The sequence below is a fragment of the Lutjanus erythropterus genome, chromosome 2, assembly GCF_056507025.1.
Source record: "Lutjanus erythropterus isolate fLutEry1 chromosome 2, fLutEry1.hap2, whole genome shotgun sequence".
Taxonomy (NCBI): Eukaryota; Metazoa; Chordata; class Actinopteri; order Lutjaniformes; family Lutjanidae; genus Lutjanus; species Lutjanus erythropterus.
In genome coordinates, this window is record NC_139318.1 from 17,136,731 (window position 1) to 17,163,781 (window position 27,051).

The 27,051-nt window shown below is 37.8% G+C and overlaps 3 protein-coding genes across 5 annotated transcripts in view; 2 read left to right on the forward strand and 1 right to left on the reverse strand.

Annotated features, from left to right (window-relative positions):
• The first annotated feature begins 512 nt into the window (after positions 1 to 512).
• On the forward strand, positions 513 to 5,464 carry LOC146331367 (golgin subfamily A member 7-like). The gene is made up of 6 exons (XM_084730072.1): positions 513 to 843; positions 1,372 to 1,494; positions 1,582 to 1,734; positions 1,858 to 1,959; positions 3,858 to 3,916; positions 4,694 to 5,464. The coding sequence occupies exons 1-5, from the start codon at positions 835 to 837 to the stop codon at positions 3,903 to 3,905; spliced, it is 435 nt and encodes a 144-aa protein (XP_084586198.1). The 5' UTR covers positions 513 to 834; the 3' UTR covers positions 3,906 to 3,916; positions 4,694 to 5,464.
• A 694-nt stretch (positions 5,465 to 6,158) lies between these two features.
• Positions 6,159 to 18,036, forward strand: r3hcc1 (R3H domain and coiled-coil containing 1). 3 transcript variants are annotated; one of them, XM_084730102.1, is made up of 9 exons: positions 6,475 to 6,727; positions 7,697 to 7,831; positions 9,017 to 9,154; positions 9,754 to 10,276; positions 12,883 to 13,064; positions 13,656 to 13,726; positions 13,828 to 13,923; positions 14,097 to 14,237; positions 17,181 to 18,036. In XM_084730102.1, coding segments are annotated over exons 1-8 (1,257 nt in total). In that variant the 5' UTR covers positions 6,475 to 6,725; the 3' UTR covers positions 14,207 to 14,237; positions 17,181 to 18,036. The 3 variants fall into 3 exon arrangements, 1 of the variants encoding a protein (XP_084586228.1); XR_014771551.1 differs by lacking the exon at positions 6,475 to 6,727 and adding an exon at positions 6,159 to 6,417 and having other exon boundaries at positions 13,656 to 13,923; XR_014771550.1 differs by having other exon boundaries at positions 6,483 to 6,727; positions 13,656 to 13,923.
• loxl2a (lysyl oxidase-like 2a) overlaps positions 15,370 to 27,051 on the reverse strand; it is a 42,942-nt gene continuing 31,260 nt past the window's right edge. The window contains exons 9-14 of the mRNA XM_084730084.1: positions 21,200 to 21,365; positions 20,326 to 20,566; positions 19,616 to 19,731; positions 19,296 to 19,432; positions 18,726 to 18,837; positions 15,370 to 16,666 (exon numbers count right to left, since the gene is read on the reverse strand). Of these exons, the coding sequence (XP_084586210.1) occupies positions 16,596 to 16,666; positions 18,726 to 18,837; positions 19,296 to 19,432; positions 19,616 to 19,731; positions 20,326 to 20,566; positions 21,200 to 21,365 (843 nt within the window). The 3' untranslated portion in view covers positions 15,370 to 16,595. The remainder of the gene's footprint in view (positions 16,667 to 18,725; positions 18,838 to 19,295; positions 19,433 to 19,615; positions 19,732 to 20,325; positions 20,567 to 21,199; positions 21,366 to 27,051) is intronic.

A 27,051-nucleotide genomic window follows, 5' to 3' on the forward strand; every position in this document is an offset into this window, starting at 1 on the left:
CCTAGTTTACAGTTTAATTTTGAGATATCCTAAAGTTTTATTTAATCCAGTAATGGCTGGATTAAAAATACACAAGCTTCTTGACTGAGTTTGAGTTTATCGTGTACAGGAAGTGACATTTGGTATTGCATCAAACATTTTCTCGAGGACTGATGGGGCTTTACAGGAACAATCAGCACTTAAGACTTCCTGTTTGGGCGTGTCACCCTTCAAAATAAAATGCCGCCATGCCAATGGAAAATAAGTGCCATAAATGCACTGCTTAAAAGTAGGACTGCAAAATGGAATCCTACAGATAAGTCAGTGCACATTTAACAATGCAACGTCTCTAGCATGGAGACTCGCAGCCCTCTAATATCAGGTTGTACAGTACAACAGTTTGAGTCAAGGTTGACAGTGAATGACTATCATACGACCTACACAGGGAATATCCAATATTCTTTCCTTTGGGACTTTTGCTTGCGTCACATATTTTGGCTAAGTACTAATTCTGCCTGCTGTACAATTAAAACCTAACCTGTGCCGTTTTAAATTCAGTATGAATGTATCACGGTTTCAGCTATGCTGCGTGAATCTGCATGATTTGGTGAATAAAATGTAAATGTAGCAGAACATCACGTCCTTGAACCACATGTAGTCCCAGACTATTGCTTTGAGTTTAAAAGTAAAAAAAGAAACGTTAAAATTAATTTAAATAATTTACATTATGGTATTGCAGTTCTCAATAATTCGGTCCAAATGAGACTTTTATTCTGAAAACAGTGGGTCGGAAGTCTTATCTTGCTGGTGAAACTGGGGGATAGATGCGCATCAGCTTCAGGGGAAACGTCCACTATGGCTGAGGTAAGGTTTTTTGGGTTTATTTTTGCTTTTATTAAGCTTGACATACAATTAGATGCCTAAATATTTAGCATGTTTAGGGAATTTGTTTATTTGGGTGATGATAAAGGCTAACATTGCCATACTTTCCAGCGGCGTTGATGGGTCAGCAGACGTTAGCGAACGTCTAATGAGCTAGCTAGCTAACATTACCCCATCATAGGCGGATCCTATTTAAAAATATTCAACAATATATAATTTCCTAAGTTAGCCATAATAAACACTGTCAACATCACATACGCGGTAACTGTCATCAATTATGTAAGTAGTAAGATGTGATAACGTCGGTTATTATCATGGTAATAACGTTAACTTACGTTGTTATCTAGCTAGGTTAAGTTTTAAATCTTGGCTAAATAATAATAGTATGAGCGTCATGATTTCCCTTATAGTTTGAGTGTAGCTAGCTTTACAGTGGGTGTTACTCTTGCAGCCCTTAAGACAGATACTCTTTCTGAAAAACAGTTGATAAAATTTGGTTTATGTGTACAGACCCACAGCTTACAGGACCTCCAGCAGCCAGCTGTCTCCTCCAAGGTGTTCATCCAGAGAGACTACAGCTCAGGAACCATCTGCAAGTTCCAGACCAAGTTCCCCTCTGAGCTTGAGTCAAGGGTGTGTATAGTGTTTTCATGGATGTTAAGATTGTGGGCTGAATGTTAAAAGATTGTGTATAATGTATAAACTTTTGTGGGGTTTCAGCTTGATAAGCAGCAGTTTGAGGAAACTATCCAGACTCTAAACAACCTGTATGCAGAGGCCGAGAAACTAGGGGGGAAGTCTTACTTGGAGGGCTGCCTGGCTTGTCTAACCGCCTATACAATCTTCCTCTGTATGGAGACACACTATGAAAAGGTAAAACTCATAACTCAGTGTTATGCTTTGAATGTCAATTTTTTGTCTGTGGTGGGTTAGACAGATCTGCACTGCACTCTATATTTTAAATGTTTGTGTTTCTGTCTGTTTTTCTGTGTTCAGGTGTTAAAGAAGATTGCCAGGTACATTAAGGACCAGAATGAGAAGATATATGCTCCTAGGGGCTTGCTCTTGACTGACCCCATAGAGAGAGGCCTCAGAGTTGTATCCTTCAAATGTCACATGAATTGTTATCACCTAACTAACTAACTGATCGTGATTGAGTCTACATAGTTTTTGTTTGTTTGTTTTCAGTTGTCACAGGTATCGATACCTAAATACTGTTTTGATACCCCTAGTATAATGATTTTATCTAAGATATAAAAAAAAATCATCTTTTTTTTGTGTTCCTAGAACTTTCTTTTTCTTTTTGCCGTGGTCTCTACCGTTTTTGTAATCCTACTATTTAGTAGGAGTTTAAAATCCTGGTATCATGACAGCATTAGTCTCCACTGTGATACAATGAGTCTTATCTGCTAACAACTGTAAGCTTTTTGATTATTTTTGTTTTTTAGTTGTCTTTTGATGACTTATCATCAGATCATCCATAATTGGTCAGAATCATGCCTGTAGGTGTGGAACAGTTTATCAACATATGGCGGTAAACAGTGAAATAGAAAAGTATTATTGATGTAGGTTTTGGTGATGTTGCCTAGCCCGTCTATAAATATTTAAATGTCTGGCAAGGTTATTCTTTGACAGACAGTGTTTAACAAATTTATTAGACCACCTGTCATAAAAATGAGAAAACATAAATATTTTAGAAATCTTCCAAAAACGTGTTTAAAACCAGCACTCCAGATTCCTTTTTTCTTGGTCAGATAGTCTCTGCACAGCTTTGAAGTTTGCTTGGGATCTTTGTCTTGTTGGTATATGAACCCACAACCAATCAGATTCAGTCCAGAAGGGATTCCATCATGCACTAAGATGTTGTGGTAGACATATTTGCCCACGCCATTTCCACAAATAGAACCCCATACCATAATGGCATCTCCACAGTGTTTTTTCACTGTGGGTGTAATGCATCTGGCATCAAAACATCCTCCAGCTTTTCTGCGGACATAAACACGCCGATGCTGACTGCAGAGTTCAAACTTGGACTCGTCCGTCCAGAGTACCTTCTTCCAATCATCAACAGTCCAGTGTTTGTGCTCCCTGGCAAATCGGAGGTGTTTCTGGATGTTTGCAGGCCTCAATAATGGCTTCTTAGCAGCTAGTCTTCCCTTTAAGCCTTGTTCCATCAGTCGTCTGCTTCTGGTCATCCTGGAGACTTTCTCAGACTCTGATCTAGAATCATTTATCTCTGTCTGAAGATCAGCAGTGGTCTCCCTTCTGTCTCTAGTACTTAAAATCTTGAGGTGTCTGACATTTGCTTCAGTTAACATTCATTTCCTGCCTCTTTCTTGGCGCATTTTGTAAGTACCAGTCTCAGCAATTGACTCCAAAGCACACTTGACCACACTGTGAGACACTTTATCTTTCCCTATTTGTCTCAGAGACCATCCAGCATCATGAAGTGCTTTAATGCAGACTCTTTCATTTTCAGTGAGCTCTCAATGTTTCACCATTTTGAACAGGAATGAGGAATTTCAAACTGAATTCACCTTTTTATACCCAAATTTGAGCTGACTCACTGAGCTTCAAGAAATAATAATGTGCTTTACTATTTTTTCTATTTTTTTGTAAAACAATACATTTGAAAATTCATGGATAACAATAATAATTATATTTTAGCATTAAAAATATCATTTTGGTTAAAGAGGTTCTACATACTGGTGTATTAATCATTACAGAAACATAAAAAATGATTTTGGTAATTACCAATGCTGTTAATTTAGGGCAGCTGTGGCATAAACCTTACATTGGGTGGTGGTCTAATACATTTGTTAAGCACTGTACATATCATTTTACACACCACCTCTAAACTAACTAACTTTATTTTTAATGTTGGTTAGTACATTTAAAACATTATTTTGTGTATACTACAGAATTGAATTATTGTTAATTTTGTAAGAAAATGTGCATGTAACATTGTGTATTTTCCTCAACTTGATATCTTCTAGGTTGAAATTACAATTTTTGAAGACAGAAGTATTGGCTCTGGAAGATAAAGAAACTTCAGGTATGTAGTACTTCTGATATATTTTCAATGAAGAGTCAGGACCACTGGAAACATTTTGGGAGCTTCAATTTGACATATTTGCCCTTAAAGGTGGTGTGATTAATTACTAGTTAATTAATTGATTACTGTTAATTTCTTCTTCTCCTCCTTCTTCTTCTTCTTCTTCTTCTTCTTCTTCTTCTTAATATTATTATTATTATGAATTACCTATCTTTCTGGAGAAGGATGGATGATAAAGATTGTTGATTGCTGAGCTACGAGATCGTCAGATACCAACACTTTGGGTTGGTGGCTCGGTCAGATCTCTCTTCCAAATCTTTCTCCACCATTGCTTACTGTGATTATAAAGTCTAAAGTCTCTGTGAAACTAAAGTCTCCAGTCACTAGGTTTTCTAAAGCCTGAAAACAGAGCCTGGAGGAAGTCTAGTTTTCTCTCATACCACTTGAATTACAACAAGCTTGAAGGTTATTGTGGATATCTTTGCCCAGTGATATAAAAAATAAACTATCACAGCTTTAACTCAAGATGTCACACTTTCATGAAGGGATTTTCCCAACACGCCAGACTTTTTTAGCTGCTCAGATTTAACTCTGACCACTTTTAATTCCATCATTTCATAATCAGTGATAATAATTTAGCAGGACATTTACTGCATTACCATCTACTTAAATCATAAAATAAGCCATAACACTGACATATGTGTTATCTGTACCCATGTCTCATTCTTAATACTAAAACAATCTAATTTTCTTCTTTCTTTCTACCTCTCTGTATAGGCTGATGATGCTGCCCAGATACTCTTCATCTGTCTGGCAGCACATATTCAGACATCTGCTTCTTTTGAATGGATGTATATAATCTTGATCTGATCCTTTTCTCTGTTATTTATAAGTACTCTACTGTCTGCCTATCCTTATACAGTATGTTTGTAAATGTGTTTTCATGTCTTTTTATAATGTATAAATCGTGTCCTAGTTGACCAAGACCAGTGCCATTGTGTTAAATGCAACTTTCTGCCCATGGTAAATATATAAGTGATTTGACTTGTGTATTGTTTTGCAAATAATATAAAGTCAAATGATGTGTGGTCGCCAAGAACTGTTAAAGAAATAGGTGGGGACAGAGTTGGTTGTAGCCTTTGTTGAGGCAAATGTTTTAGCTGTGCACGAATGTGACTTTGGGGGAGTAATCGTGTCATTGGAAGGTCTAAACTGGAGTTTTTTTGTGACTTCAAAGATGGAGCATGTTTACTGTTATCACAAAATAATCACATGATGTAGTATATTTTGAGAAATGTCCTTCTCTGCCATGTCATGATACAACTGCACTAACTCTCCCAAATCATAATTAGCAGTCATGTTAACCTGTTTCTCATGAGATTCCATATTGCGAATGTCATCGCCCTTTTCACTTTCATCAAACACCACAGAAACCTTAAACACTCTGAACTCCACAGATGATTGCTATAGTTGGTGTTTGATACAACTGGTGTACTTTTCTTACAAATATGGTTCTGTTTTATTGAAATAAATTGCATTTTCCTGAGAGCTCCTTGTGTTTTCCTTTATTTCAAATATCAGAGTGCCTAAGGCTTTGAAAAGAATGAGCTATAGTATTATACTGTATGTGGGCTATGGGTTACAGAATTGTTTCATTTTTTGAATAAAATTTGAATAATTATTACCATAGAAATGTATAAACTATACTTAGCCATACTCTGAGATGGGCAGTGTTTCAATTAAATGTATTTAAAACATATTTAATTACTTTTGAGTATTTTTAAATTAGAAATTTGCTGGGCAGAAAAAAATGTACTTTGTAACAAAATACTTGTATCTGTGTATTTAAAATACTTTAAATATATCACAATACATTTAAACTGTCATTTTATTCCACAACTGAACGCCACCTCTAAGACCAAGGGGGGCGGGGACGACATAGACGTTTTTGTCATAGTTTATATATATATATATATATATATATATATATATATATATATATATATATATATATATATGTATATATTTCTTTTTTTTTTTTTTTTTTTTTTTTTTTTACTAAAATGACTACATTTTGGTCCTTGAAGGTTAGACCTTTGTTGAGGCTACTTTATGCCTACAAGACCATCATATCAGTTTGCACAGGAAGTATTTTTGTGTTTTCAAAAAAACAACAACAACAACAACAACAAAAACCCCAGCCCATTTCTGATTTTATTAGTTATTTAGAGGAATAGGAGGTTACATAGAGGAACGCGGCTTTTATTGTGAAGACCCCAGACCGGATATCTTGCTGCTTTTAAAGGAACGACCATAAAAAGAAAACATCTGCTTCAGAGGGCTAACTGATAACTAGCTGTTAGCTGATACTGAACTACCGCTGCCTACTACTGTAATTGTAGTCACCTGCGCTCCTACGGGCACAGCATCTCACTAATGAGACCAACAACCCTAAGTGAAAATAGTAACGTTAACGTTACACTTAACGCTAAGTCATAACGGTAAGCCCCCTTGATTTAGCATACTAGCTAACAAGCTTTAGCTAACAAGCGTCTGGTAGATTGACAGTTAACTCACGTGCGTTAATGTTAACCTGAGTCGGCTTGGGTTGTTTTGAATTGTTGTTTAGGAAATGGAAACACATCATAAACCTAGCTAGCTGTTTGCTCCACTTAGCTTTAACTAACGTAGCTAGATAACGTTATTGGTACCCTGGCTAACTTAATTCACTTCTAAATCAATGGGTGGTAGCAGACATTACTGGTCACGGTGTATTTGCGTTTGACTTACGGCAGACACCAGTGGTGGAATGTAAGTGTAGCCTTTATTCATGTGCAAATATACTTTATATGAGTAGTTCAGATTTCTGCTCCTGTATACTTTTACACCACTACATTTCAGGGTCAAATATCGTTCTTTGTACGCCACTACATTTGTCTGTTTTAGTTAACGGTACTAGTTACTTCTCAGATTACAATTTTTCCATAGTTTTTTCTGTCCAGTTAAAAGCATGTATCTACAGATGTTTTATTTTGGTTGATTGTGATAAACTGATGGATTAAGTGTTCTTTTATTGGTTGAGAAAGTTCTTCCTAAGAGAAACAATTAAAAAAAAAAAATCCCTCCTGGAATAGCTTGAAAATCGTCATAAAGCTGAAAACAGGTTTTTTTTTCTGACGCCATGAAAAGTTGACTTTTTAGAGAGATGTGCCTCTGATAGGACAGCAACACTAAAAGATTTGGAGATCTTATAGAATATGATGCATTGCTGTACATTAAACTAGCTTATAAGGTATATAAAGTAGTTCAAATGAGCTGTTGAAATGAGCTCAACATGGAACATCTACAGCAGTTAAACGCAACATACATATTAATACGGCATTAATATTAATTTAAGAAACATATATTAGTTAAACACTAAGAAGGGTCACTTTACTGGAGAATGAGTACTTTTACTAGCAGGAGGGGGCAGGGGGAAACAACTCACATCAACCATAGATCATATATTAAATAGGACTACAACCTATTTCATATACAGTCTGGGCCCCAACTTGCAATTTGTACACCATTACTCATTTTTGCACCTGCGATGGCTACATATTGCCCCTGTAAGTAAGCTTTTGAATGCAGGACTTTTACTTGTAGTGGAGCATTTTCACACTGTGTTATAAGTAAAGGCTCTGAATACTTCTTCCACCACCCAGTCAGGGACTGATTCTCACTGTATGTTCTACAATAAACTTGACCTTTAATAAGTTGCCTTCACCACACTATCCACAGGACCTTCTCTGTCCACCCTGGCGTTTCCTTGGTTTCAATGGAATTTAATGGGTATCTCCCAAAACAAGAATGTAAGTTCTTGCATCTTGTCAAGGATGAGTTGGAAACATACCAACAGAAGAGAAACCGCAAGCGGTAAGTTAAGGTTATGACCATTTAAGAAAATTGCCTATGAAGTTGGCCAGTTTAACATTTACATGTTACAGTTATTTACTGGTCAGACAAAATATGTTTTATTATTAAGAACCCATAATTCCATTGTAGATCCTCGCATCATCTTCCTAAAGAAGTCCAATCATTGAAATAGGAATTTGGTTAGACAGTCTCAACTTTGAACCTCATGTGGAACAGCTGGCACAGAAGCTTAAAGGGAAAATTCAACACTTTTCATGTGGATATTTAGTCAGTATCAATGGTAAATGCAGTCAACTGCAGCAAAAAAGTCCTCAGTGTGTGCACTATTGACAGAAAAACGTTTTTAAATTCTCCCTTCTGTGGAGCTTTGCCAGCAATACCTACATGTACCAGGATGTGTTGTGTATGAGCTTCTGATGCCCACACCTGTGTTGCTGTAAATCACCACCCTAGCCTATAGAGAGAGAGCAGAGTGAAAAACAGATTTTGCAGGAAAAATTTTTCAATCAGTATAGCATGTATTGATGAATTGATTTCTTCAGTTGACCACGTTTACCATCAAAATTGACTGGACATCCTCATAAAAGTGGTGAATTTTTCTTAAAGATAAAGACTGTTGTCTTATATTGGAATAAAAACATTTTTTTCTCTAGAGGACAAGAAAAACCATGGTGCAAACGAGCATAATTTATGTCTGTGCCTGACTTGCTCCTTTTTGTTGGCACAGCTTGCCTCTGTGCCCGGTATTTCATTTGGGAAATGAATTATGTATTCAGTAGAACTCACCACTATGTAAATGATGAAAATCTCCTCATCAGCAACAGAAGAGAATTACACACCATCATTTTTAATGATAAATGTATGATACAAAAGCTGCCTCAGTAACTTACACATGAGATCGAAGGCCTGCCAACTCTTGATATCCCATAAGTAAACACTAAACTTCAGTACACTGGCCTCCAGTACTTTGCACTAGATAGTGTAATGAATTACTAGGGGCTTTAAAACTGAATGTGTCATCGTATTGGCTGTTGTAAAAGAGATCTTGGTCTCTATAATAAGGACCTAATTAAATAAAGGTTATAATGACATTAAAGGCTCAACTGAAAGTGCTGTTATACTGTCAAAAGAAGATATGGCCTTACTGTCTTCCTCTGTTGTCATGCCCTCTGTGTCTCTGTCCAGTGTCCTCCTGTTCCCCCCTCTACCCAGCAGACTGCGATACCTGATCCACAATCACATTGAGGACCTGCCAGAGCTCACCACTTTCTCAGTAGGGGAGAGCTGGTGCCGGAGGGTGGTGGTCTGTCATTCTGAGCTCAGGTACTTAACATTAAATTTCTTTTTTAGTATTTTGAACAGAGTTATCTAAGGAACTTGAAAGAAATACCTGTTTTTTTTTAGTATAGGACATTTAACAGCCAAGACTGATGGTTAAAGTTGAATTTAAAAGAGGCAAAGAGTTAATAAATTAATTAATGTAAAATTTGAGGCAGGGTTTTAATACAAATCTGATTGCACAGTAAAAATGGGTGATATGTCAAAATTTTCCAAATAGTCACTGGCAGTCCAGCAAGCGGTGATTGTTGATATGTTTGCATATGTGTGTGTTTGTGTCCTGGAGTTTCAGCTCACTATTTATGTTTGCTATGTTCAATAACTAAGTCAAATAAATTTCTTAAAACTTGTCAAAGTAGATTTGTTAAAGGTATGTTTGAGAGCTTGCACTCAGAATACAGATTTTTCGTACCGATCTTAGTATTGCGTAGTATGTGCACTTCACCAGTGATGTGCCAAAGTGTTTTTTGTTTCACATTGCTCTCGTTTGTTTTTCCTAAATTCACGATTCTTGCATTTAATTGTCGTAGTAACTTTTTAGATTTTTCTATATTAAGTTAACTTGATGTTCTATTTTTCTGTAGGGCTGAGGTAGAGGAAGACAATGACTTGGAGAGCAACAACAGCTTGTATGAAGAGCCTCTAAGAAGTAGAGGTAGGGAGGAGACAGAGGCCAATGCCAAGCCTAAATCTTCAATTGTATCACGAGGCCGAGGACCTAAGAGACCAGACAAACCCCTTTACATGCCCCGGGCTGCTCGGGAGCGACTGTCCTTACAAAACTCACAAGGACCCTCAGGAGACCAGGAGTTGCCTAGTCCAGCCTCAAGTAGCCATAGCTGCATCAGCAGTTCAACGGACTCCTGTTCCTGTCCTGAAACTACAGAAAACACAGAGTGCTCATCTTCATCCAGACAGGAATGTCTCTCCAGCGTAACAGATGGTCTCCTCAACCTTGTTGCTGACACTCAAGTGCTTTGTGCTCCGATGCTGCACGAAGCTGAGCCCCTGGCCTGGGACCAGACTGTGTCCTGCTTATCTGATCTGACTCTGGAGGGGGACAAGGAATATACTGATAGTGAGCCATGCAAGGATGTGACTGAGGAGGTAAGCCTAGACTTTTTTTTGGATGGTGTGATTGTTTTCTGTCATTGTCTACCAATATTTGAAACATTATAGACGTATATGGTGGCCTTATTATGATCTCATAAGGTGGTGCAGAAGTTTTTATATTGTAGATATATACCATTATTACATAATCACAATTTATTACACAAATTTGGTGCAGAATATACAGTTGTGCTCATAAGTTTACATACCCTGTCAGAATTTATGCTTTCTTGGCCATTTTTCAGAGAATATGAATGATATCACAAAAACATTTCTTTCACTCATGGTTAGTGGTTGGGTGAAGACATTTATTGTCAAACAGCTGTTTACTCTTTTTAAATCATAATGACAACAGAAACAGAAACTACCCAAATGACCCTGATCAAAAGTTTACATACCCCAGTTCTTAATACAGTGTATTGCCCCCTTTAACATCAATGACAGCTTGAAGTCTTTTGTGGTAGTTGTGGATGAGGTTCTTTATTTTCTCAGATGGTAAAGCTGCCCATTCTTCTTAGTAAAAAGCCTCCAGTTCCTGTAAATTCTTGGGCTGTCTTGCATGGACTGCACGTTTGAGATCTCCCCAGAGTGGCTCAATGATATTGAGGTCAGGAGTCTGAGATGGCCGCTCCAGAACCTTCACTTTATTCTTCTGTTGCCAATGACAGGTTGACTTGGCCTTGTGTTTTGGATTGGTGTCATGTTGGAATGTCCAAGTATGCCCCATGCGCAGCTTCCGGGTTGATGAGTGCAAAGTTTCCTCCAGTATTTTCTGATAACAGGCTGCATTCATCTTGCCATCAATTTTGACCAAGTTTCCTGTGCCTTTGTAGCTCACACATCCAGCGATCCACCTCCGTGTTTCACAGTAGGAATGGTGTACCTTTCATCATAGGCCTTGTTGACTCCTCTCCAAATGTAACGTTTATGGTTGTGGCCAAAAAGTTTAATTTTGGTCTCATCACTCCAAATGACTTTGTTCCAGACATTTTGAGGCTTGTCTCTGTGCTGTTTGGCATATTGTAAGCAGGATGCTTTGTGGCATTTGTGTAGTAATGGCGACTCGACCATGCAGCCCATTTTTCTTCAAGTGCCTCCTTATTGTGCATCTTGAAACAGCCACACCACTTTTTTCAGAGAGTCCTGTATTTCAGCTGAAGTTATTTGTGGGTTTTTCTTTGCATCCCGAACAATTTTCCTGGCAGTTGTGGCTGAAGGTTTTGTTGGTCTACCTGACTGTGGTTTGGTTTCAACAGAATCCCTCATTTTCCATTTCTTAATTAGAGTTTGAACACTGCTGATTGGCATTCTCAATTCCTTGGATATCTTTTTATATCCCTTTGCTGTTTTATACAGTTCAGTTACCTTTTCCCACAGATCCTTTGACAGTTCTTTTGCTTTCCCCATGACTCAGAATCCAGAAACGTCAGTGCAGCACTGGATGAAAGATGCAAGTGTCTGTCAGGAGCCCAGAAACTCAATGACCTTTTACACACACACACTGATTACAAGCAAACAGATCACAGGTGAGGATGGTTAGTTTTAGTAGCCATTCAAACCTGTTTGTGTCAACTTGTGTGCATGTTATCAGGCCAAAATCTCCAGGGTATGTAAACTTTTGATCAGGGTCATTTGGGTAGTTTCTGTTGTCATTATGATTTAAAGAGTAAACACAGTTGTTTGACAATAAACGTCTTCACCCAACCACTAACCATGAGTAAAAAAAAAAAGTTTTTGTGTTATTCATATTCTCTGAAAAATGGCCAAAAAAATCACAAATTCTGCCAGGGTATGTAAACTTATGAGCACAACTGTAACCAATTTTCACCACTTGAGAACTGAATGAAAATATCCAAAATCCCTCCAAAATACCACATTAAAATACCAAGACCTTGAGAGCAACACTGAAAAGCTCATGATGTGACATGGTATCAAAAACTTTTGAAATTTGGAGATTTCTGTAAGAATTCCATTTTCAGCGTGCAGATGGTCAGCACCTCTGTTGTGTAGATTGCTCAAACCTCCTTATTGTCAATATACCTGGGAAAGCCATGCAGCCTCTGAATGCACCAGGTCTCTAATTTGTAGGTGTTCACTTTAATGAAGCTGAGAAGCTGGTTATTTTAAACAGAGAGGTCGAGTTTAAAAAGATGGACTCACTACAATGAAATGGCATCTACGGCCAATAACATCACCAGACTGTTTAACTCCAGTATGCAGAAATAGTTAAATACAAAATTTTTAGAGCAGGCTAAAAATGCTGTTGTTGTTGTTGTTGTTGTTGTTGTTGTTTTTCCTAAAACTGCATGGGATCAGCATAAAGTAGGCACGTCTGTGAAGAGGAGACTCTTGGGTATCCATTGAACTGATTTTAATTCAGATAACTTGAGGTGAGATGTCAAGGGACCCCTTTGAAAATGACCAAGAAGAAGTTAGCTTACACATCTTATTTATGAACATATGTTAATATAATTGTATCTTATCATTGAGGTATTTTCTACGACTCTGTTATGTGTTTTGATTGACATTCACATTATATTCACCTCTGTAATGCACAATTAGCACCATAAATTGTGACTGTTTATTCTGTTTGTTCCCATCAGATCAAGGCACACCTGAAACAGGCAGTGACTGTTTCCATTGAGCAAGCTCGCAATGACTACTCCATGTACATGAATGTGTATATCAGTATCAACCCAGATGAGTTTCGACACGTAATCGAGATCTATGACTTCCCACCGATGTTCAAAACAGACGACCTCACGGATGCTTTCACAGAGTACAGGTGCGAACACAATTTAGACCCTAAACCTTTCTCCACATGTCACTTTGTCTCCATAGATTCTTTTTACATTTTAAAATTTGGTTTAGATATTTAATGTATTTATTCTGTTTTAAAGTTAAAATCTGAGATCTAAGGATAGAAAAACATCCTGTATCCAATCTATGTGAGTAACTTAAAGTGATAGTTCACCCAAAAGTGAAAATTTTGTTATTATGTGTTCACACTCATGCCGAGTTTCACAGGAAAACAGTGCAGAATCTACCAAACCATGTAAGTGAATGGTGACCAGTTTTCAATTGTAAAAAACAACAGAAAAAAACCCAAAACCCATAAATGCCTCCATACTGTTCGCCTGGTATAATCCAAGTCTGCACCATTCAGTTCCATTGCTTGGGAGATGCAGCAACGCTGTTTTCCTGTGAAGCCCCAGCAGTTTCTTGTGAACTAAAAAATTAAACCCAACCTTCAGTTGTCATGAGGGCGAGTAGATAATGACTGAATTTTCATTTTTGGTTCAACTACCACTTTAATATGATCTTAAATTACTGATTTAACTACCAAGTTTATAAAGTGCTTTCCTGTCTGTTTCAGTGATGGTGGAATGAAGATCAAATGGATAGACAACACACATGCGCTGGGGGTTTTCTCCAGTGAGTCTGCAGGCAAGTGTTCTCACTGCACAATGAACTTGATGCTGGGATTGAGGTTAAAAGACGAACAAAAATGGCTTAAAAGTGCACTAACACAGCAATGTCATCTGCAGCGATCCATGCTCTCTCCTTGTGCCATCCGCTGCTCAAGACAAGAGCGCTGGCTGAAGCAAGTAAAAAAGCCAAAGGCAAGGCCTTTAGATGTGCAGGTAGGTGATTCACTAAGCTTATCTGAGCCCTGTAGCTACATGAATATGCTTGTTGTCTGGGAGATAATATAATATTGTTAATATATTTGAGCTGCTCTGAGTTATGTAGTATTTAGTTTGGTAAGTGTTTTGGATGATGTGGATCAGATTGTTGTTTGTGTGCCATGATCCAGAGTTTATCCAGCCTGTGAAGGAACGTCCGAGGACAGACTGCGCTGTTGCCCAGCGGATGGTGACCAGAGCCCTGGGGCTGCAGGGACGAGGCAGAGCGCAGCGATACTGAAGGGAATGGCTAACACTGTTGGCCAGTGCAGGTGAACAGACTCACACAAGTGACAAATAACATTTTAGGCATCTAAAAGGTCCAGTGTGTAAGATGTAGGGGGACCTATTGAAAAATGTGGCATAAATTGAATATAACATTCATGACTATGTTTTAATTAGTGTATAAACACTAAAAATAAGAATCAGTGTGTTTTTGTTACCTTAGAATGAGCGCTTTATATCTACAGAGGGCACAGGTCCTCTTCCATGGTAGTCATCACATTTGACACACAATGTTTCTACAATACCCCAAACACTGGCTCTGGATATGGCCTTACATGGGTTTTTGTGTGTTTAGCAGCCACCATAGGTTCTCCTTCATGCTTGGAAGGGAAGGTTGAGGCAAAGTGTTTGCAGTTTTGCAAGCTCACCACTAGATGCTACCAAATCCTACACATTTGTGTTCCATTATTACTATGATTTTCCTGGAAAAATTGGTCATGTTCTAAGTTTTGGGTGGTGCTGCCCATTGCTAGCAAACCACATGCTAGTTTTCTTTTCACATTTACTTGAGTAACACTGTTGTTATGCATTTGCCCAGGTACAGCTACTATAGTAATCAGGGGCCTCCATTACAGAAACTTCCTAAGACTGAAATGCTAGTTTATCTCAGTTTAAGATGGCATTTAGGATTTTTGGTATTACAGAAACATGATTCCTAAGTGCATTTAGGAAAACATCCAGTCTTTATCCTTGGAAAGGAATGTAGCTCCAGTAACATCCCAACTGAAGAATTTTCTAAGTTAGGAATCTAACAGCACCACTGTTGTTAGATTTATATGACAATGAGAATGAAAATGGGGAACAACGAGGACACTGGCATATTGATGATTTAAAGGCTGCTCTCAACACTATGGTGCCACTTTAATTTCTCTGCCCATGTATGAATGGGTTTATATTGACTGTCAAGACAATTAATTTTGAGTTTGATGACGTGCTATGTCCCACTCTGGTGAGGCCTACAAGGAGGCATGCAAGCCTGACAGGATGAGTGCCAATTGAAGACTGACGGTTAAGAGTTACCAGTTAGAATTTAGATAGAAGGTTTGATCCTGGGTTCATTAGAAAGCATTTGTATACACTGAAACAAAAAAAAACATTCATCATATATATATTGGGATGTGCTTTGAACATTTTTTTTTTATTTAAAAATGTAATGCTTTCCACATTCACCCATGCATTCAAGAAAAAACAGTCAGGCAGCAAGCAACAAGTACCCTTTTAAAATGAAGGATCCTTCAATTTGTTACATTAAAAAAACTAATTTACACAACAATGAGGAGTCATTTTCACATACATTTGTGGCTTTTACAGTACATCCACAAAGTTATCATAGTCCCTGACAGTAATAATGTAACAAAATTCAAACAATGAGAAAGAAGCTGAGGGGATACACAGATCATGAAAATGTGTGTCTATTCTAACAACCATGAAAAAAAATCAATAAATAAAACATTTTCAAAAGTGAGCTCAAGTATGTGGACCATAAAGTACTAGAAGGAAAAAAAATCACTTTCCCACTCAGCTTAATTCTGACAATTAATGATGAAAGTCTTTACTAGGAGACAAATCTAAGCAGCTGTCATCATAGAAGCACCGGAGGGGCCCTAACAAACAGACAATGTATATATAAATCCAACTTTTCATAGCCTGTATTATAGATTGTCATCCTTTGTATGAGAAGAGATGTTGAGTCTTAATAAAAACAGGAGTTATTTGTCTTGTCAGTGGTGTTGTTGCCACAGATTGTGTGATCTTATAATATAATCTTATCTAATTATAATATACTGTATTTGTTTTCAGTTTCTAGTTAAAAGCCTTTAACTATCTAATACTGTAGAAGCAAATGTGACTTAAAAAATTCCCCCTTTCAAACATACAGTGCAAGATTCAGTTGTAGCACCAGATTTACCACTATCTTCATTCATCCTAAGCAAACCCAACATAAGGGTGAAGACTTGATAGAATGGTCTTTGGTTTTAAGCTTTTTCTAAACTTTGGCTAAGACTAAGACAGAAACTGTTGACACAGTTAATTTAATAAATTATATGGCTGCAACCCTCCCTGACATCTCTCTTAATAAGCACCAGGACAAAACACACTTGTCACTGATGAAGACACAAAGAGGTAAGAACACGTTTGGTACAGCTGAATGCAGGTAATAAATTTAGTAAGCAAGCAGTTCATTTTCCTATTGAATTATTGTCCCTTATACCAGTTGAGCTCTGACCCCAACAACACTCAAGCACTGCTCCAAGGAAGCACAGCAGTGCAGTGCCCTCTAGTGGTTGTCAAATATTAATATACATTTCCCAATGTCCGTCCTGTTTGCGTTGTCCATCTTTGGTCTACCTGTGTGAAAGCTGGTTGGTCAGCAGTCCAGGGAACGTTTCCTCTGTTTCTGAACTCAGTGAGCCACCTGTTAAGTCAGACAGGGAAAGTGTGATGAAGACCGGAGCAATACATGTAACAATATACATCAAATGTTGAAGTCAAACAAATGTAAACTTGAGACGGTATCAATGACAAAATAATACCATCTGAGCAAGGTATAGTAACACACAATAACTACCCCTGATGTGATGAGGTGACCAGCAATGTTACAACTAAGAAAACATTTCATTCGTCATTTATTGACTGTGAAGTTGAGTGCTGTCCATTAACTTTGGGAAAAGGTTTAGGGGAATGTGATGTACTACAGCAGCAAAGGGGATAGCACAATAGCAAGAAGCATCAATAAATAAATAAACAAGGAGGATATAATCTAGAGGAAATAAAGAACAAGAACCAGATTCAGCAGTTGACTTTACACCATTAGACATTTGTATAAATTAACACTGCAGTGAATTTGTCACTTCTGGTGCTATTTTGTACCACGCTGTGATACATTACCCTTTTAAAAAGGTCATCTAACAGTTTTATGTTTTCTACAGAAAGTTCCAGAAGAGGTGTGCCTCCATTCACTGGCCCTCTGTAGAGGCTCCACGGTGGCCACAAACAGGGAACTGATCATTAAGAGTACAGCCACTGTCCAGCACTGTTTGCCTGCTTCGCAGATCAATACAGCAGATTTGCATGGTGAGGGAGGAGACTGGTAAGAGTTGACTGCCACACATTAACAACATCCACCCTGCTGAAGTGTCCTTGAGAAAGACACTGGATCACCACTGGCCTCAAAGCTGCTGTTCAGTCGCTGGGACCCTTTGGACATTATTGTTGAGAGTATGAACAAGTCCGATGTACATGGTGATTTCAAACAGAAAAGGCAGCGGGGAAAGCTGCTTGTTTTGATTTGATTGCATGCTGCCATGAAACTAAAGTGTGTTTCAAAGATTTAAGTTTCCTTCCTGCCCAGGTGATGCCAGGTTGGCTGGATAATTCTGCATAAGTAGTCATTCTTCCCTAACTTAATGTTGAGATCTTCTGCAGTTTAATTCTCAGGATTTGGTTAAAAAATCCTATTACATTGTGTTGTCACAGGCAGATTTTTTTTTGCACCACCTGAAAAGAGATAACACTAAATTTTGTTTTCAAAATCGAGCATACAGTTGTTAAGAAAAACACATGTAACAGCAATGTTATGCTGGACTCGATAGATGTTTACTTATATTTTATCTCATTTAAAAAATATTTTATTTTTTGTAAACAATGTGATGTTCAGTTCCTCTAACACAAGACTATGTTTTTGCCAGGCAAAGTTTTAAAGTCCTTTTTCACTCCACATTACAGAAAACAGAATTAGTGATATAATTTTGTTTTAACTGAAGTTTGTTTTTGAATGTGAGGTACTGTACTGTTATTTTATGTCACTGACTTGACATTAATCTTACCTCTGTAAAGAGGGCATCTAATACACCATTAAGAGAGGATTGTGTAATATAATACAGGATGTTGAGAATTTTATTTTTCATCATACTGAAATGGGATATTTCCTTGACATTATATTTTGTGCCTGATGTGAGTTACAGGACTTGTTCTGTGGTATGTCTGTATGCATTGCCTGTGACAGCTACCTGTAGAAATGAACTGCGTCAACTGAGTAATTTCAGAGAAAAGAAGACTGGATTGTAGCATGAAATGTTGCACAATCACACAGAAATATGAGAACTATACACGTTCTTTTAATTTGAGTCATTGTGTAAAAGAAGTGTAAGTGGTGTCAAATTTTACATAAACATAAAGTGCAGCTAAAAAACTATTGGGACAGTAATACTTTGTTTTTCTTTGTTAGTCCTGCACATTGGATTTGAAATTAAGCAGTGTTAAGTATTAATCATGTTAAAGTTCTGACTAATTTTTTAATATTAAGATGTTTATGTCTACATGTGGTAAATTTTTATAAAGTGTCATTTTAAGGTGAAAAATACAAATCGGCCATAATGCAGCCTCATTTTCCACTGAACCTGACCCATTACAGTCAATATAATTTTAACCCTGATGCAGAGGAGATTACGATCCTTATAAGGAAATGGTCTCACCTATATGACAGTTGTATGTCCACATCCGTTGTCCATCATACCGGGAGCGGCACTTCATAATGTTGTTGGTGTAATCTGATTCTGCAACCTCGTAGTTGGGGTTTATTACAACCTGGGAGAGCAAAAAACAATGTTTGTTAAAGGCCTGAATGCAACATTCCTTTCCTTTGTACACATGTCATTTTTTAAGTACTACTAATGACAGAATAATACAGATTTAGCAATTGGCAGTAGTCTAAGAGTGTGTTTAAAGTTACAAGTTTATTTGCTCGAATGATTCAGAAAGATGATTAATGGAGGATGTAGGAGTTTGTCTCAGGAGATATTTAGTCTGTTCAGCAGTCAGTGTGCATCAGGGGTTTTAGTGTCCTTTACCAACCCCTGCTTGTTTGTTTAAGTCTGAATAAGAGTATCCTTTGGCTGAAGGCCAAACACAAGCTGACGCAGAGATGTGGAACGTCTTGGTACCTGTTTGGTCTGTAAGACTACGCTGGCTGGAGATGAGATAATCTTTCCAGCAGCAGATGTTATATATCTACTATGGCTAGACTGGCAGACCAAACATTTTACCTGGAGTATATAGTCGCCCGGCTTCAGGTCTGTGATGTCGATCCACTGACAGTCAATGTCGTGTCTGTAGGTGTCCGAGCAGCCAACTGTGATGCCTTGTGCCCCGAAGTTTGCACATTCATACCTCTTCTGGATACCTGTCAACATTCAGAGCTGTTTAAGACATGGCTTTATCCAGATATTTTCATCAAATCAAACGTTCAGATTTAAATCTTTTTTACTGTATTCTCACCTTATGAAAGGCGTTATACTAGAAATCATTAGCAGAAATCTACAGAAAGCCAGAGCATGCAATAAAATGAAAAGGAAGCTGTATTTACCCTCTTCACAGTGAGTGTCCTCCAGACAGAAGCTGGCTTTGTGTCCCTCTGCCACTTTAGTACCGTTTAGACTGAGCAAGTCATAGTGGGTAAAAACCTCCATACTGTGGTAATGTCTGGATTGGACAAGAAAAACACAAAGTTGAAACATCCTATATACAGTATATGTTTTGCATTTAGAGAATCAAGTCAAAATGTTAAGGAAAAATGTTGAAATGCTATTGCGTCTTTATTCTCAACAGTTTGGCTTAATTCTAATAATTACGGTTCCAAATTTTGTGTATTTCCATAACTGGTGTCTTAGTGTCCTCATTTACATTCTTAATACCTTAATACCATTAACATCCTTACTCATAAAGCAAAATGAAAAAAAAAAAATCTTCCTCCTCTGATTGATCGTTTCATGTCTGGCACTAATAATTAAAGTTCAACGACATTTTACTTTATTTTGAAATGCAAAATAAAAGAAACCTTCCTCCACTCTTTTTCCTTAATGTGGTCCTGATATTCCAGCATACCTAATGATTCATCCCAAATGATTTCATACAGTATTAAATACATTCTTATTCTTTTCCCGCTTTTCTTTCATTCACACTTTGACATCTAGCATTCACAAAATTTACCCTTTGTAGTGATCCTTTGAGAGCAACAGATTAGGCTTCACACAACCACTAAAAAATCAGCAGCAAACTATAGACTGTTGATCTCACCTGTGACACTCATGCCAGACCCAGGAGTGGTGTGCGGCCCGCGGCCTGAAGTCTGACTGTCCGTTGTTGTGGATCTGGGAGGAGAAGCGGAGAAGACGGCGGTAGGAGCTGGGGTCGGCTTTGGCAGCACTGCTGGACAGACAGTTCTCCTCCAGGGCGCACTGCAGTATGTACATGGGTCTGTCCTCCAGGTAGGTGGTCTGCTCCACAACCTGGGCATTGAGGACCAGGTCTGGGGCCGCTGGGATGGAGAGAGCAACAAGGGACATGGTGGTTAGGAACAGCGTGTGTTAACAGAAACTCAAAATTGGCCAGTTAGCTGTATAGCATTAAGTTAATCTGGTCATAAGGAATATTTCTTTTCTCTTTGTGGTACTCTCTTTGTGGAATATCTGGTATATATACCAGAGTTTAAAAATGTGTGAGCTGTGTATATGAAGACATGGCATCTTAAATAACATGGCTAAGCCAATATCCGACTTGTGTTCTTCTTAACTAAAAAGTGAATTAATTGAAAGTAATGTAATTATGATTTCAAGCAGTTTCAAGCACTTTATATAAAATCAAAGCACTTTTCAAACCTTAAAAACAATATTACAGTGACCATATGGACCCCATTTTCCACATAATTTCAAACCATTCTTTTCTCATTCACAGGCAAATTTGACTTCAAACTGGAAAAGCTCAGGTGTTACTAATATCCTTTACTGTGTCCTATTCAAGTGTCCCAGCAAACTGTAACCCTGAACTGAAGCACCTAAATGAAATTCAACCACCATAAATTTTCTCATTTACATTTCTTTTCCTACTGTGACATGCCAAAACGTCTCCCATGAAAAGCTATGTAACATTCTGATAGTTTACAGTTTCTTACTCTGAGTACAAGAGACCCCAGCAGCGAAGCGTCCGCCTCCTTTGGGACAGTCGACGTGTTTCCCATGATGCAGACACTGATCCAGGGTTAGCTCAGTTCCTGAACATCTCACTCCACTCATCACGATGGCATCAGCGGAGGCATCTCCCTGCCAGTAGTATGTTTCCTGATCAAAGAGAAGCACAGAAAACAGAAATCACTCAGTTGAAGCACATAAAGCTGCATCTCAGTTGGTTTGGACAGGCTGGTAATGCTTTAGAGCAAACAGTCGTCATATGGGAAGTTTGAGTCTTTTGAATATGTTGCACTGCAGTTGAGATCCTCCTGTTGAGCAGAACTAGTAACCATTTACAGGCCCCTAAAATACAGTGCACACTTTGTCGATGACTGTGCTAAACTACTGTCTGTTGTGTGTATTGATTTTAACTGTGTTGTTATAGTGGGTGATTTTAATATTCATATTGATAATCCCAAAGATGGCAGTGCAAAAGAACTTTCTTCATCCTGGACAACTTGGGACTTTCCCAGCATGTAACAGATCCAACACACAATAAGGGACATATTTTAGATCTAATTATTTCCAGAGGGTTCAACATTTCTGAGGTGAGTGAAGTTGCCTTTTCTGACCACTACTGCGTTTTCTTTAAAATATCCATCTCCACTGACACCTGTAAAATTACAACAGAGGTAATCAGAAAACGCTATATCAACAAAACCATCTGTACATTATTCCCCCAGGATTTCACACCCACACCAGCTCTACCCTCAGTCTCTGTCAATGACCTGGTTCATAGTTTCAGTTCTAAAGTGATGAATATTATGGACACTATTGCTCCTATGAAGGTCAAAGTTGTCTCTGGTAAGAAAAAAGCACCATGGAGGAATGCCACACTCGTAAAAGCTCAAAAAAGAGAATGTAGAAAAGAAGAACACAGGTGGCGAAAAAACAAACTCCAGGTTCATTATGACATCTATAAGGAAAGTCTGCACATCTACAACTTGGAGGGCAAAAGCAGTCATTTTTCTCTGAGATTATGAACAAAAATAACAATAATGCAGGGACCTTATTTACTGTTATTTACTGACAAACCCATCAGCGCCAGTCCCTCCTGCACTGCTATCCACCAAAGCATGCAATGACTTTGCTTCTTTTTTCAAAGACAAGATTTTAAAAGATAAGACAGTCTGTAACTCCAACACAGTGGCTATTTCACCTCTGCCTCATAAGACTATTCCAGTTAATTTGGCACTTTTTCACCCCTGCTGCCTTGACACTCTGCCTACAAACTTTTTTTTAAAGATGTCATATGTAACTTATTGTTAGGATAATCTGTAGCTATTGTTTCTATATTTGTCTGCTGTGGCTTTTGCCTTATGTTTGCTTTTTAAATGTAATTTCTGTAATGTTTTTAACTATTTATTGTCTTACTTTTTTGCTTTTGTTTTAATGACCTCAAATGCAATTTTAATGTTCCTTTAATGTTTTATTTTAATGTATTTCTAAGTTCTTGTAAAGCACCTTGAATTGCCACATGTCTGAATGGTGCTATATAAGTAAAGTTGCCTTTGCCTTTTAGAAAAGTGCTAACTGAGAATTTACTGTAATTTTGTTGTTTGGATCCAATCAACCAACTAAACCTACTAAAATGGGTTAGGGGCAAGTCCAAGTCACAAGTATTCATAAGCACATCACAAGGTAAGCTGCAAGCCTTTCTGAATACTGAAAAAATTCCTTTCATTAGTGTTACATTACTGAAATAAAGGACAACACACATTAATCAACATGTCTGTAAATCTGCCAGTGTCAGCCAGCGGGATAGTCTTTTGGCAAGATGTTTTAAAGCCTATTAAATGATAAAATTTACACCATAAAGACAGCAACCATGCAAGACCTATTGACCTAATACTTAAATATTCGAGGTGTGTGGCCATGCGAGGCCTGTCTGTCCCTGTCTTAACTATTTTTATTGTTCTGGGACTTTCCAAGGTCATAAATTTTTGTTTTCAGGTCTGAAAACTAGTCAAGCCTTTGGGCAGTCAAATCTTAAGTGAATCAAATCCAAGTCCAGTCTCAAGAACTAAATGGGAAGATTGATAGCTCATGATGTTAAAGACTAATAACAGGAGGAAACAGCTAGCCTGCCTTTGTCAAACAGCAAAAAAAAAAAAAAGAAAGAAAGAAAGAAAGAAATCTGCCTACAAACACTTAGCTAGCTAATTAAAGTGTCTAATTTGTTTAATTCCTACAAAAATATACATGTAATCTAGCTGTGATTTGTGTTTCATACAAGATGAGATAGACATTGTTACCTCTGACAGAGCAAGGCTAGCTGTTTCCCCTTGTTTCTAGTCTTTGTGCTAAGCTATGCTAACCAGCTACAGTCTCATATTTATTGTGTAGACATGAGTGTGGTATCAGCCTTCTTATTGCAGGGGGTCCCTAACTTTGTCATGTCAAGGACACCCACAAAAGAGGCACATTAGACCTAGGGGCCCCAATTTGAGAGGATTTTGTGAGTATATTTTCTGTTTTTAGGTTTGAAGATAAGGTCTTCATGGCCAATCAGTTATTAGAGTAGGATCACTATAAATTAAAATCAAACACAAAGGCCAACCCTATTTCTCCCTTGCGGTTTCAACTTCCAGAAAATGTGATAAAAGCCAAAATATTCTATTCCTCCTTTTTACTGGGGTCTCCCAGCACTCAGGGACTGCTGTTGGTCCTTGAGCCTCAGTTTGAAAACCACTGTCTTACCTGAATTTCTGCCAGTAAGTGAATTTTCTAAAATATCAAACCATTCCTTTAAATCTGACTTAATTTCAAGTCTGAAGTCTGCAGCTCCGTTACATAAGCTCATCCATTTATGCACAAGTTAGCTGGAATCAAACAAAGAAAGATCATGTTGCACCAGCTCTTTTAGAAATTTGCGTGGGAACATTTTAAGGAGGAACATTATCCTAATTTTCCTTCTGCATTTAATTTGCAGACATTTATCCTGGTTTTCCCACAAGGCAAAACTAATCAAAGAGTCTATTACACATCATACACACAGCTAGGGGTGCTCTGCTGTCCTCACAGTCCTGACTCAGCCTTATTACAACATTTTGCAGACCACAGGGGCACGACCTGTCTAAAAAAGACTCATACTTTCCATCATCTTCCAAGGAAGAGGAGTATTCATGAGAGAGACATTGAGCTGAGGGATATGGATGTGGGAGGATTTGCTGGTGGGTTGAGGTGGACAGACATACAGCAGTATAGTTTAAGCTGTGTGTCATTCGTTCCATCTGGTGGTGGGGTTTGCCTGCGTAAGTATTTAAAAGTCAGACAGGAAAGTCTCTGAGCCCCTGCTCTGCTATGATAACAAAGAGCAGACATTTATCACTCCTGAACCTGACGTTAACATGAGAACGTTATGTAATGGCAACATACAGTATAGGGACCAAGGGACATGCTGTTATGATACCTTGACCAGATTATTCGACTTGACACAGAATAAAGTGAAATACTTTTGTCTGTAGTCGTTTTGTGTATCTTTGTGGTACTTTTGTTACTCTTTGTGGAACTTATTGGTCTCTTTGTGGTACTCTTGTGTTTCTTTGTAACACTTTTGTGTTTGTTCCTGATACTTTTGTGTCTCAGTACTCGTTCTTTGTTGCAGTACTTTGTCGTCTCTGTAGTAATTTTTTGTATCTTTCCAGTACTTTTGTGTCATTTTGCAGTACATTTGCATCTCTGTAGTTATTTTGTGTATCTGTTTTAATTTGTCTCTTTCTGGTACATTTGTGTCTCTTTGTAATACTTTTGTTTCTATGTAGTTTCTGTGTTATGATACTGTGACTTGATTATTTGACTTGCCACAGAATAAAGTGAAACATCTACTTGTAATCAGAAGTAGACACTTTATTTCACACTGTTTCAGAAAAACACGATTTTGGGCTATACTAGACTAAAGGCTGACACGAGGCTGTATTTACGTGTTTGTTCCATTAGAAGTGCATTACACATAATTGTCCCAGACATACTGTAGCTAGATAAACAGCCTCTAACAGATCCTGTCCAAGTTCCCCTCATAAAACTCCCCGCTGTTATCACTGCATGTCCCCGTGAATCACACATACTTTCCAGACCTATATCATCTTAAACCACAGGTACCACACTGGTCTCAGCCTTAAAATAGAAAAATATATACAAGAGAAGAGGAGGGGGTATTTAACTTTACCAGCCTCACACCTTATGACATAAAAGGAGCGGTGGAGTCTCCTTTAAGAGGTACACGTAAGCACGACAGGACTGTGACGCCGCCAAGTCATGCCACAGGCTTCAGTGGTGGAAATCTCCACTAAACTTCAAACAGCCAACGAAGGCTTCCCTCATCACCCCCGCTGAGGAGTTTAAAGCTCATCTGCACCACAGGTTTACCATCCCTGACCCACTCTCTGAACTGACTGAACTGTGTGTTTTTGATGTTTCTATGACAGCAACATCCTTATTTTGCCCGCTGGGATCCATAAAGATCAAGCTTGTTAGAGTGACAGTTAATGGCATCCACTGACACGCTCACACACAGAGGCATTAAAATAGGTAGAACTGACAGAGTGGTTTCTTTGACTTAGTTCATCTCCTATCTCAAAGAATATGTTAACATTTTACTGCATTGGCTATTCTATAAACCCTAATGATGGCACTTTAATGTGAGGAAAAGGAAAGCTAAAAACGCAGAGGAATGACCTGGCCTGAGGTGCAGACAGCTCCTACTCTACACTATAAAAACAGACAACTTTCACTACAGTTGTATTCTTCTTTATATTGTACCAATTTAACCTGGTAGCTAAGTTAAATATATTTTAACTGTATGATAGCATAAACCTTGAGTGAGCCTGTTTTTCTTCATAGTTAATACTGAGGGAGGCAGAGGACTACTTTTAAGGGTACTAACCAAATAACTTCAGTACAACACAGTACTGATTAAAGTTAAATTAATCTGTGCCAAATTTAGCTGCAAGCACAGCAGTGGTAACATCAACAACAACGTAACAGGAGGGATATCACATGAACAAAATGAAATTGAGCTGTGATTTATTTTTTTTACAATAGAAATTACATTTTTGTTATTACCGAATTCCTGCACTGGTACCCAACCCTCATGACTTGTGACTTCAGTTGGACTTGAACCTTTTGACTTGAAAATATTTGATACCTTCACCCAAGCCTGAAGATTTAAAAAGCACTTAAAGTTACTTTAAAAAGTCTGCCATTATTTAATTCATTTTCACCAAGTATGCAAGATAATTTAGTTTGTCTACTAAAACTACACAGAGGTCATCCAAAAATGAATTGCATTATGCAAAACACGCGGGTTGAACATTATAGACAGAGATACAATAACTTCCAACTTCATTTGACCTGTAAAGCTGCACAATGGCAAATTTGATGCTCTGCTGTTAAAACGGCATTACATTTGCACATTATGCTTTGTTTAGGGTTTGAAGCTCAAAGTTCAGGATTTTCCTGTCTTGATTTGGGACTTCTGGCAGGATGTCCACAGTATAAGTCTATAGTTTTTACTTTTGAAACCAAATGAAAACTAGATATGAATAATGCTGTTTAACATCAGTTCATTACTACTATGCAAGCTGACTTGCATTAAAGATGAACTATTTAGTTTGAGGCCTGTTCTGCTGTTGTTGGTTTAATGACCTGAAACATCTTTAAAATGTCTTGTCTTCTAAATTGTAAACAACACACAAATACACAAAACTAAATATAAAATTCCATTTCAAAGTGTGAGTGAGTTACCTCTGAGTATTCAGAGAAATCAACTGGATTTATAGCAAAAATTATGACAAGT

What these genes read in the sequence shown, in the direction of transcription:
- LOC146331367 (XM_084730072.1), top strand. An exon ending in CCTCTGAGCTTGAGTCAAGG is followed by an intron (nt 1,495 to 1,581) that starts GTGTGTATAGTG and finishes GTGGGGTTTCAG; the next exon opens with CTTGATAAGCAGCAGTTTGA. An exon ending in TAGAGAGAGGCCTCAGAGTT is followed by an intron (nt 1,960 to 3,857) that starts GTATCCTTCAAA and finishes GATATCTTCTAG; the next exon opens with GTTGAAATTACAATTTTTGA.
- r3hcc1 (XM_084730102.1), top strand. An exon ending in TTTCTCCAGTGAGTCTGCAG is followed by an intron (nt 13,727 to 13,827) that starts GCAAGTGTTCTC and finishes TGTCATCTGCAG; the next exon opens with CGATCCATGCTCTCTCCTTG. An exon ending in CAAGGCCTTTAGATGTGCAG is followed by an intron (nt 13,924 to 14,096) that starts GTAGGTGATTCA and finishes GCCATGATCCAG; the next exon opens with AGTTTATCCAGCCTGTGAAG.